The sequence below is a fragment of the Panthera tigris genome, chromosome F3, assembly GCF_018350195.1.
Source record: "Panthera tigris isolate Pti1 chromosome F3, P.tigris_Pti1_mat1.1, whole genome shotgun sequence".
Taxonomy (NCBI): domain Eukaryota; kingdom Metazoa; phylum Chordata; class Mammalia; order Carnivora; family Felidae; genus Panthera; species Panthera tigris.
Window position 1 is genome coordinate 27,295,819 of NC_056678.1, and position 12,213 is coordinate 27,308,031.

The 12,213-nt window shown below is 51.1% G+C and overlaps 1 protein-coding gene across 1 annotated transcript in view; it reads left to right on the forward strand.

The window, feature by feature from the left end:
• Positions 1-8,751, forward strand: part of STX6 (syntaxin 6) — a 51,592-nt gene extending 42,841 nt beyond the window's left edge. The window contains exon 8 of the mRNA XM_007096198.2: positions 2,736-8,751. Within this exon, the coding sequence (XP_007096260.1) occupies positions 2,736-2,812 (77 nt within the window). The 3' untranslated portion in view covers positions 2,813-8,751. The remainder of the gene's footprint in view (positions 1-2,735) is intronic.
• The last annotated feature ends 3,462 nt before the right edge of the window (positions 8,752-12,213 follow it).

Sequence of the window (12,213 nt, forward strand, 5' to 3'; positions counted from 1 at the left end):
TCCCTATTCCTCTGTTCTCTCCCACCTTCATGCTTCTAATTAAAAAAAATAATAATAATTAGTGAAGTATTACATAACCAGTGTAAACCCCAGGCCCTCTCTAGTGTGTGTATTCATCACAAAGTCAAGTAGCTACTTCAGCACCAGTTTTGTTTGGGGAAGAGCAAAGAACAAAGATGCACTGTGTCTTTGTTTCTCAGCATTCCGGGAATGAATAATTTAGAAAAGTGCTTGCATTGTGATAAGCTGTTCAGTGTGTATAAATAGCACTGAGCCTTGCTTATGCTTTATGCTACTTTATCCTGAAAGAAAAGTTTGGGGAGCAAAGTAGGGACTTCAATTATATTTGTCTAAGAAAAAGGGCCAGGAGACGGAGAATTTAGCCTGGAAGGCCCTTCAGTTTAGACAGCTTGCCCATGGTTTTTTCATTTTAAGCTTTGCCTGTTCCCAAAAGAAAGATTGCTCAGGGCCTCCTGCTTGGTGCTCTTGGCTTCAGGTTGACACCAAGGCAATTTGTATTTGCCTCTGTTCTCCATAACTTCTGGGCAAGTTCGCTGCTTTTTAATCTATACTTAAAGTATATGAAGACACGTTGAAGTCCGATCAGGCAGTAACCGAGCTCACATGCCAGCCACACGGTTCCGGAGAATCAGAACATCTGCCCTTCCCCGTGGCTGGCTGCTTCGTGGAAGAAATCAGCCAAGATGCCACACTCGCTTTATGAGTGACCGAAGGACGGTGTATTCTTTTGAGTAGAAGGTTCTTTTGAGTCTTCCCTCACCTTCTAAAATTTTTTTATCTTTTCTCTCCAGTGGAGGAAAATATACTGGAAGGGGAGAAACACCTGCCATTGGAGCTCTCTTTGTTCCCATCTACTTTTTGAAGCAGGTCTTGAGCTTACAAAGCTGGTTAGGCTTTTCCCTTGAGAGCGCAGAAGCCTTTGTGGTTAGTGTTGCCCCCCTTCTGGGGAGAAGTCAGCGGGTGAGGTTACCTGGTTCAGGCTTCCTAGCAGCAGCTTAGCACTTCAAAGGGAAATGGCTTTAAAGGAGCGTCCCGTCCCGGTTGTGCTAGCTTGTATGAGGGATGTTGTCCTTGATGAAAACCCCTATTTAATGCAATCCTGGAAGAGAGAGTGATCGGAGGTGGGAGGGGCATGGGGAGAGGCTGATGGAAAGCCAAAAAGTGGAAAACTGGTTCAATATTGGGAATCTAGGGTTGAGAATGTTGGGGGGTGGGGGGGACAGGGATGGTTAGGAAGCAATTATCTTGCCTGTTTTGTCCTGGAAGAATACCAACTAATCATTTTAATGAGTGTTTTGAAGTTCTTATAGGCATTTTTAAATAGATGAAAGAATGCTAGATTAACTCAAGTTCTCTTGAGCAGTGAAGTGATAGTTAAACAGATTAAAAATATTATCTGAGTAGGCCAATTCTGCCTCCCGTGCCCATTGGACTAGTCCTGTTCAGACAAGGAACCAACAGACTTGGGGTCTTTGCCCTGATCACAGTTTCTAAGTGAGTTTCTAGAGTGTCTGAAGTAGAGCAAGGTGATCACCACCAAGAAGGTACTTACTTTGCTTACTGTCACTTGGTGGCAGTCTCTTGGCCGGTTCTAAAATTTTGCCAGCCGTGGCAGTTAGATAATTTAAGTACTGGTTTGTGGACTTAGCATTGCTTTGAGGAAAGCTTTGCAATCGATTTTCCTAGATGCAGACCTTCTTATACTGTGATCCTCCATAGCCATGGTGTCCTAGAATCTGCAGGCTTTCAAGTAGACTTTTGATGAATCAGTTTACCTTCATATCTCTGTTTAAATGGAGGACTCCTCTCTAGCAGCGGAAGTACGTTTTCATAGGCCAGTGAAAGTCTGTTCTGTCAGTCTGGCCCTTTGTAGAAAGACTGCTTGTTCTTTCTACCTCCACAAGTTCAGGAGGCATCCTGGCAATGGCGGCACCCTGGGCTCCACACCCGGCCCAGCCCAGGGTGAACGAGGGTATTCGTGTTTCCTGCCAGGCACGCGGGGGATTGTGGTGGAGCTGGGGCTCTGCTGGGATCTGTGTGGGCCCTTCTATTCCTCCGCGCCTCCTTGCTCTTGGCGTTTAGATGGACTCTAGCCGCTTAGTTTCCGGTGCTTGTTCTGAAGTGTTGGGAGGGCAGGTTTCAGAGAAGGCCTTCCACTTGGATTCAGTGGTAAGCTGCGTAAGTTACTTTCCCAGTAATCTCTCCTGGAGGGGTGTGGCGTAACGGTGATCGTGCTTATGGTCCCCAGAGTTTGCTTTTTCAGCCCTTCATTTCCTGGAGTGACCAGCGGGAGCTTTTATCCTCTTTCCGTCCTCCCCTAGTGCCCGTTGAGCAAAGAACAGGATTCTTGTTGAATGAAGTGATTTGGCTTCGGCAGAGGATTAAAGCGAATGGGCTTTGATCTGTAATGCCAGTGCCAGCACCTTGCCAGGGGCATGGTACCCACCAGCAGCCAGCTGAGAGCCACGGGTTTTAATGAAAGACTTGAAGCACGGAGCACGTACTGGTTACAGGCCTGTGTTCGAGGGACCGGCAGAGCTGTGGGTGCACATGCGGTGCAGGTGCAGACACCCGGCCCGCGGGCGGGTTCCAGATCCTCCGAGCCCCCGTCATCGGCACACTCTGGCCCCTTTCTGCTGCGGGGAGTTGCAGGTGACTGTACCTTGGGGAACGTAGAGTCCTGAGAGCGCTAATCCTCGTGTCCTGCCTTCCAGACAGGCGCCAGTGGTGTGCCATCGCCGTCCTCTTCGTGGTCCTGCTGGTCGTGCTGGTCCTCCTCCTTGTTCTGTGACACGGCCGGCGCAGCCCCTCCTGCACTCGAACCCAGGGAGGCGGGCAGCGGCGCCGGGCGTTGCCGTCCCCTCCCGCTTCTCTCTGGAAGACGCGGCCTGCACTGACCCCCCTCCCCGTGACCCCACCACTGACAGCTGCTCTGACCCGGCGCTGGCAGGGCCACGGGGAACACCGGGTGGACGACCGTGAGCTCCTGGCCCGCCTGGCCCGCTCTGAGGATGGCCCGCCACTGCTTTGCCTCCCAGGCCTCACGCCCCAAGGACGGCCTCGGAGGAATCCAGAAAATTCCGCAGACTCCACTAGCGCTTGCTGTTGCTCATTCCATCCATCTCGGACAGCTCTTTTCTCCAGCCCAGACCCTTCCCCCGGCTCCGACGGCGCACCGCGGTCCCGTCCCGATGAGCCCTGTCCAGAGTGCGGGCTCCCGGGCATGTTTCATTCCCCGCCGCCCCTGACAGCCGGTCGCTGATGGGAACAGAAGGCCCAAGAAGCAGTTTGTGACAGAAGACGCACCGATCCATTTTTCAGGGATAAGTGCTGGGATAAAATTGCTTTTCCAGGCACATTATTTTGTGGTAAGAAATAGCTAATGGAGAATAATGGAAAGCACTAGGCTTTGGGGATGCTAACAACGGGTGGCTTGAACTGAAGGGAGGAGAGGGTGGCAGGACCCAGTTTGCACAGCTGAGGGAACGGTGGGTGAGGTTGCTGGAGGTCAGAGCCTTGCCAAATTCACGTTGCTGTCCTGGTGCAGCTTGTATTTTTAGGACCACCTTTAACTGTATGGCTACAGCACACTTGAACGGGTTAGGGTCCCTGGCCAGCCTCCTCGACGGTTAGGTCACTCCTGTGGCACTCTGCACCGGGGGCGGGGGCGGGGGTGGGGGGAGGAGGAGGTCACGGTTGGGAGTGGTTAGTACATCATTAGCACAGCGACACTCAGAAACCATAATGACAAAAAAAGCTAGTTCTGAACCAGACTTCTCTTACCCTGTGAGTCATGGCAAGAATGGGTAGGTGAACTTGAGGGTTTTTTCCCCCCTAAGATGACAACTCAGTTTTTTGGTTTTTTTAATCATCCATTCAAATAACTGAGCCAATCCAAATTTAAATAATGGATGCTTTAATTGAGTTTTAGTAGCTGAAACTGCTGAGATGCTAAATTTCAGGCTTCTGATGACTTTTTAAATGCCTCCAACGTACACGTGTCTGTAGGATATTTTATAGCCTCCCTGATGCTGTCACCACTGTTGAAGCAGCAGCTGACCCAGAGCCTGGCAGGGGAGGCCGTGGCTGTCCTCACCATCTTTTTGTGCACTTGGAAAGCACAGCCAACATCCGGATAGAGCTCTAGCTTGGACTTCTTGTTTCCTCATCTGTTGGGGGCCACTCCTCGGCACACTGGTTGTTTTTTTTTTCTTTTTAATTTTTTTTCTTGTTTGTCTTTCTTGTTTATTTGCTTTGGGCTCCCCCCCCCCCGCCCTTTTTTGTGATTTGCAATGATGTACTTGCCCAGCTGACTTTTGACTTGCACTTTTTAATAAATATTTGTAACGGTTTTTTAAAGAAGGGTATTTTCTCATGGTTAGGATCATGGTAGGTAAGTAAATCTGCCTGTTGATGAAAGCTAAAAGCAGATTTATAAAACTAAAAGGGTGGTTGACATCCACGTTTACAGTCAACTCTGATATATAAATAAGTTATTTTTTTCAAATTAGCAAAAAAAAAAAAAAGATTACTACAAAGGGCTTCCGATATAGGGTACTAGGTTATTTGTTTTACAAAGTTTCGAGACTCATTCAAATAGTCTTCTCTAAACTTAGAACAGGGATGGTCCTTAGATTTGCATTAAAATATACAGGTCTTTGTTAAACATAAATGGGGACCTTGTCTCAGTACTGTATCCACACTCCACATCACAAGAGGCAGTAGGCATCCTAATGGCCTGTATGATTATGCTCTTTACAAGCCATGCTGTTGTCCTCCTATTACCAGATTTACTGTGCCCCACACAACTGTCACATGCGTCAGTGGGGCTTGTTGGGAACACGCCTGGTCGTGAATGAGTAAGATGCTTCCCTGGTGTCGGAGGGGAGGGGGGCTGGGGGGCGGCAGGTTTTGTAATCTGAAGGCTTAATTACTAAGTGTTTGGATGAATCTAGAATCGGCATGATGACCTCACCTAATTTCAAGTATTTGCTGAACAGTGGCTATTGTAGACGAGAGTCCTGAAGCCGAAGAGGGAATTATTTATGAGGAGGAAAGTTTACTTGAAAATACAAGCACTGCATGCGTGCTCCCTGCAGGCCCCTGTCTCCTCGCCTCAGAGGAACTGTTCTTTGACAGGCAGCCTCTTAATATCTTCGTCAGAGCCGGCTCTGCCCCAGGCATAACTCCTGGCCCAGCGGGCTTGATCCTAGGCTTGACCCTGTTGGGCCTACGGGGCATCGCTACAGATGAGTGTTCATTTGAAAGCCTCCACCCAGACCGCAAACCATGGCGGTCCAAGAGCGTAACCCAGGGGCTTAGGTTGACTTTTGAGGACAAATGTTGCCTCCTCGGTGATCCCGACACTGCCGGGTTCCAGAGGGCACCTAAGTGGTTCCCCGGCCGATAGGAGGGGGAGAGCAGTGGACACCGGTGACCCCCCCGCGCTGCTCAGGGGCACATCCTAGAAGCAGTTGGGCTTTCTCCAACCTCTGCACCTCGACACGTACTCATCATTTCTAAGGAACTGGCAGAATGTGATGGATAAAGAGAAACAGCTCAACTTGCGTTTATTGCAAGAACGTTTTTCTGATCAGCTGATTTGGGGGGTTAATTGGGGGAATGAACCGTTGAGAGAGTTAGCCAGAGTGGGGGGTCCAGCTGGAAAACCGAAATACCTTTAGGTTTTCATCCTCGTCTTTGATCTTGCCTTTGTGTGGACTGAAAACGCCCCGTGCTCTCTGTGTGCCCGCTGCTGGGTGGCAGTTGGAAGTCACTGTGTGTGTGTTACATGACGATCTTCACGCCAGAGCCGAAGGGGGAGAGACTTGGGAGCTTGCCCATTATTCTCTGCTTTTAGCCAGAGTTAAACAGACTGATGGGTCTGGTAGCCAACCACTTGGCAACTTCTACTCCTTCTCACCTCGTGAGATTCAGGGCTGTGAAGAGAAATCTAGTCTAACTCCAACAGAAATCTGTCTCTGTTAAGTGTTTTACCTTCTGTAAGCGAAGGTGGCAGAGCCAAGATCTTTCTTCTGGTAATTTCCCTGGCTATAAAGTGAGACCATTACCTTTCTAGAGAATTCATAGCATTTGAAGATCTAGGAACTGAATTATACATAGGAGTTGCTTTTCAGCTCTGTGGACTCGGATCACTTGGCTTCACCTTGTACTGCAGGATGAACTTGGAAGCGAAACAAAATTGGGACAGTCTGAAAAGCAGAAGTTCCAAAACGCGGCATGCACTACCTCCCTCTTTGTGTTCCTCTCGCTGGCATCTCTTTCCCTCCCAGGTTTTTGAAGAATAACATTTTTGAAAAACGTGTTCTTTCTCCATCAAGAGCAGAGAGAGGTGAAACCAAAGAGCTCTCAGACCTTCCGACCCTCTGTCACACCGCGTCACGCCTGACCCGAGTTGGTTCACGAAGACCACGCCCCACGGAATGGGCCTGGGCTGCTGGCGGGGGTGCAGCAGCGTCCCCCCCCCCCCCCGGGGCCTCTGCTTCTGAGGGAGGGGCAGTCCCGTCACCAGGCTGGCCTGATGAGGGGAGACCCACTCTCTGTTCTGTCCGCTGCCCTGTCCCGGCTCTCATGAATGTGCTTGCGCAGCAGTCCGTCGGATGTGAATGCGGACACCAGGCTCCCCGTGTTTACTTGCCATCCTGCTCACTGGGAAGCTGCCGACTGGTATTGAGTCCAGAAAATCAAGAGAATTCTAAGCAGAGGGAAACAGCCGTCCAGGCGAGGGCAGCCCTGCAGTGACCCTTTGAGACAGAAGCCCGCACAGCTTAGCACAGGTCGCTCGGTGGGGCCGAAACTCCAGAAACTCCAGACCTGCTGGCTTCTGGGGCCAGCATCCCTGACCTACGCTCGGAAGCGTGTGGACCACCCAGCGCGGCCCTTTTGTTTTAGAAACGAGACCACTCACTGCAGCTCCCCCAGCAGACAGGGCGGCATTTGCCGGGGTGCGTCTTGGGCTGGGCCCCAGGGAGCTCGTACACTGCGTGCGGCCAGTGACCTCAGCGGCGCAAGAGGGTAGGCCGGCAGTGACCTGTCATGCTCACCCCTCGCTCCAGTTTCTGGGCGTCTGCTTTTGGACAAACACTGAAGCTCCGAAAGTTCCAGCGGCCCCTTGGCTGTGTTGCTGCCATCTACCTGCATGTGACAGCTCCTTATTACGTTAGAGTCTCTTTACCAATGCAGGGGTGGGGAGGTGGGGAGGAAGGAGAAAGAGCTTGGTTTCCCTCTGACGTAGACTAATGTGTTGGTGCTGTTTTCCTTCCAATGTGACCTTTGTCCAGAAATGCCCCTCCCCAAGGCCGTGTGGACAGTAACTGCACTTCAGCAGTCATTGTCCCAGTCACCTGCCCGACTGCTTGGTAGGGACCTGGTTTGCCAAGTGCAGCCAGTGAGAAAGTGTATTTTACCTTCTTTTTTTTTTTTTTTTTTTTTTTTTAAGGCTATGAATTCTTGAACCCAGAAGCCACTTGATCCTCCAGGGGGTGTTAGACATAAGACCACCCGGCTTCATTGTTTGTTGACCAAAGCTCTCGGGCCTTGTTCTGTCACCCTGGCGGTACCCCAGCTCTCGACACGAGCCAGGCTCTCTGTCAGCCCGGGGGTGACCCCATGTCCAGCGTTGTTCTTGTTGGACTCTGCAGAGAGCGGGCTTTAGCCGGGACCATGCTACTGAACAGGAATCGCAGCCCTGGGGGTAAGTCTGCTCTGGGAGAGGCAGACGTCCTAGTCCTCAGGAAAAGAGAGTGTCTGCAGGGTGGGGAGAGGCCAGCCAGGTGTTCCCACTAAGAAGTTACTGGAACTTACCTGTAAGCTTGATGTGGGCGTGTCCTAACTTGACCCAGGAGAATGCCCTGGGTGAGGGTGGCCTGGAAACCAGGAAAGGGCCAAAGACCGCAAGCTGTAAATGATTGTGGATTCGTTTTGTGTTAAGTGGAGATCAGCTCTCACTGGCTCATTTGTAATCAGAAATTGGCGTAATGAAAAAATCGAATGTGTAATACGTGGCAACACTCAGCAGGACTAAATTGTCGTATTTTTCTTCCAAGGATAAATAACCTACGGTGTTTTATTTTTAAATAACCAGAAGGCACAAACTAAAGACGTGAGATCAAGGATTCGAATTTAAAATGCCTGGGTGATTTCCAGATGGTGCGCACCCCCCTTCCTCCCCACGAGAAGAGCCCAGTAGCCCTGGTGCCAGTTTACACCCCCCTCCACAGGTAGATACATTCTTGCTCTTTCGACAGGCTGGGTCTCCCAAGTGTGGTGTGGGACCAGCGGCGGCGGCATGGCCCCTGAGCTTGCTAGAAATGCAGGTTCCCAGGCCCGCCTGGATCTGCCGAATCACAGACTCTGGGGGTGAGGCCAGTGGGCTGTTTCACAAGCCTTCCGGGGGATTCTGCTGCCCACTGTAGTTTCAGAATCACTGCTCCTGCCTCATGGAATTTAGGCTACAGTAAACCATCCCTGCATAATAAAACCTCTTCCATAGCTTTGATCATAATCCTGACATTAAACAAACTGATGACACTATAAACTTGAAAACTTTTTAAAAATACTTGCGTAAGAAAAATCTCAACTAGCCGTCTTTCAAAGTGGTATTTTTACACCCTGAAGTCTATCAGTAATGTTTCTTATTTCTGCTCTTGAAATCATGTTACAGCTGTACAAAGAATACTGTTCAGTATTAAAAGAGAAATGGAGAGACCATGACCTTTGTCAGTTGTTGTTTTTTAAGTTTTGTTTTTCTCTTATTTCTTTTCATACTTACATACAGCTCCTTCCTTCTGCCCCCACCAGTAAACACAGACATATGCGTATGCCTCGGGTGGGGAAAGCGTGTGGCTGTTGGAAGATCCGAATTATAAATTGTGCTCTCTTGGGCTGGGCAAGTTACGTGAATTATTAAACCCCAAAATAACCACATTATGGATTCAGAATACCATACGGCACAGTTTCAGTTGGGACAAGGAGTGTGGGGAGCAGAGAAACAACACAGAAGGAACTGAGTCTTTTATTTCCCCCTCACCCAAGTGTTGGCCAGCAAGAACACTGGCCATCCCAGTTGGCAGGTGAAAGAGCCTTCCTTCAATTCTGTGTCGGACAAGATGACGAGGCTATATAAGCTCCTTAAGGACAGGGACCTTCATCATCCCATCTGTCCTCATCATCTTCCCTCATTATCTGAACACCTTCTATGTGCCCAGCAGCGTTCTAGGTGCTTCATCTGTATTAATGCAGATGATAAGTTAAAATGGTGTTTTGAGACTATGAAGTTACCTCATCTAGTATTATCTCGAATGTGCAGATGAGGGAACGGGGACACAAGTGATTTCTCAAGGTCACACAGCTGAGACGAGGCAGAGCCGCTTGCTGGCTCTCAGTGCTACCACAGAAATTGGGACATCCGTGCTTCATGAGTCCCCAGCTTGACTTCCCCCAAATGTAATAGCTAAGGAGGGTTAACACACGTCAACATACTAACCAGCCTTGCTAGAGGAATGAATGCTTATTTTGAGGGTTACAGTTAATATTTGAGAAGGAAGGGCTGTGTGTACCCCCTGATAAAAGCAAATCTGCCCCTCTCCCAGGCCTGGGGAGCTGCGGACTGTGTGGCGTTGACGAGAAAAAGCCGGCCGTGTACAAGGCTGAGGGTTCTGGAGCCACCAGCACGTTGACTCCACTCGTGGCTCTGCTGTGCAGCAAAAGAGTGATGTGCTGTCTCTCACAAGGTCCCCACTGGCTACAAGTCTTACATAAAACTCACGTTGAAAATACAAGAGGAGACCTGGGGCAAAAATGAAACTCCCAGGAAGGAAGGGCTGTCCATACTGCCACAATGCTGCACTGTACAAGAGGACACATAAACCTTGATCCTTGGCACCTTGGGAGCGTCACTTGTCTGGAAACAGGGACCCTTCTACCAAGACGACACTGACAACTGGAACGTTAGCGGCGGCTCCATTTGGTGCAGATGCAGGCAGAGCCTGGGCACGAACATCCCCACCAATACACCTCTGGGTAGGTGAGGTGTTCAGAACCCAGCTTGGATGGCCAAATCGCCAACCTTTCTGACCTCTGCAGTGGTATCCCCTTCCTCACCACACCATCGGATGCATTCTAGCTGCGTTCACAAAAGTTCACATTAAGATTGGCCAGCCTTTGGGAAGAGGTCATCAACTCATAGGAACAGATTTCTCAAATTTTATACCTAATTAGCAGCTAAAACTTCTGGCCAACATTTGATAAGAATCTGACGTGCTGGCAGGTCTTTGATCATGGGCATCAGGGACACGACGGGGAGTGAAATTTTGGTCGTTTCATTCTTACAACCCCACGAGGGAAACCCCGTTGAGGCCCAGTTTATACCCACAAACGGGCATGAGCATCGAAGACGTTTGCCCAAGGGTAAATGAGGAAGAGGTAGGGTCAGGAGGAGGGCCCAGGTCTGACTGGACCAGTATGAGGCCAGCGTCCCTTCAAAGAGAAAAGAGCTGTAGTAGGAGTTGGTGGTGGGTTAAAGCACTGCTCTAAGAAGTGAAGATAAAGCACAGACACCAGGTACCCTGGACTTGACCGCGTCTCAAATCCCATATGCCCACTGTACAGTTAAGAGATCTGCTAAGCCAAGGACCTCAGGCAGGCTGGCCTTGCTGATAAAATGTTTTGGAGCTTTTATTTGGCTGGAAACGGGCAAAAAGTAAGTGAGCCAGACTCCTGATACGAACTCGGAAAAGCCTGGAGACGTCTGTGGAGCCCAGGGTGAGGATCAGAGCTGTGGCATCTGAATGCTGCTGTGAGCTCCCGCCACTGCCAGCGTTCCGTGCTCCTGAGAGAACACCAGAGCTCGGATGGAGGCTGCTGAGCCCACGGCTGGCTCGTCTGGGAAGCCTTTCTTCTCACCAGGTGGAGTGGGGCCTCCTGCCTGGGGCTTCCATTGTACCCCTTGGCACACTGGTCTGTCTCTCTTCACAGCTGTAGCTGTCTCCACCCTGGGGACGTGGGCATCCCAAGGGCGGGGCAGGCCTCTCCCCAGTACCTGGCACCTGGCCAGACCCCTGAGGACAGCCCCACACTGCGAATTGGGGCCTGAGCCCAGATTGCAGAAGGACAAGACAAAGGCAGGCCCAGCGGGCACCCAGGCATCCACAGAAGAGCCCCGGATGCCCTCCAGGCCTGGCAGGGCAGCTGTTAAAGCCTGGCTCCATGGGCAGAGATTCAGAGCCAATGACAGCAGCCCCTTCCTCAGGGCCCGGCGCTCCGACCTGGCCAAGCCCACAGCCTGAGAGAGCTGGGCAGAGCTTCTTGCCAAGGAAGGCTGCTGCCATTTCTAAGCAGGTGCTCTGGCTCTGTAGGAAGGAGGGAGACTTCAGAGAGGATGGTGGGGAGGGAGGGAGAGAGGGGGAGGGGAGAGAGGGGATCCGGTGACAGCCTTGTGAATGGCTCCAGAACCAACCTGGGGATTTGGGGTAGGAAATGGGTTGAACAGATGGACCAGGGAAGCCCAGGTGTTGCCAGGTAAGTTTGATGGAGGATAAGCAAGAAACTCTATTTGAAAAGAGAGCCACAATAAAGAGCCCTGGCACCCGATTATATGGGAGCACAGGGAAGAGGAACAAAGTCAGCACGCAGGTGTTCCTGGAATGCTTCCCTGGACAGCTGGACAGGCATCTCTAGTATTTTTGAAGGCTGCCAAGGAGTCCGCGGGTGGACAAGGGAAAGGGTGTTCCAGCAAGGGCATTCGAATTAGCAGCAGGAAATGGGTGAGTGAATGCGGGAATCTGGGGCGTGGCCAGATCAGGGATCCAACAGTTCCTGCCCCTAAGTACCCACGCGGGAATCCCACTGCACGGAGGCCGGTTTGGAGGACCAGGAAGTCCAGTCACCTCACTGTACCCTGCCCCTGGGACACGGGCTTCTCGGCGACAAGGCTGTAGGATCAAGGATGCCTCTTCCCCTAGGGGCCACGCACATATGGACGAGCCACCAGTCCAGGAAGGTTCAGCAGCGTTCTGCGGGCAGCGCACCGCTGGAAGATGTCGCGGAGGTCGGATGTGGAGCTCCGGGTAACAGAGGGGTAACAGAGGACGGAGGCAGCCTCCTCTCCAACCACCACTCCCCCAGGCGGTGCCGAGGGCGTGTTCTCAGCGCGCTCCAGAGCAGGGGTCAGAA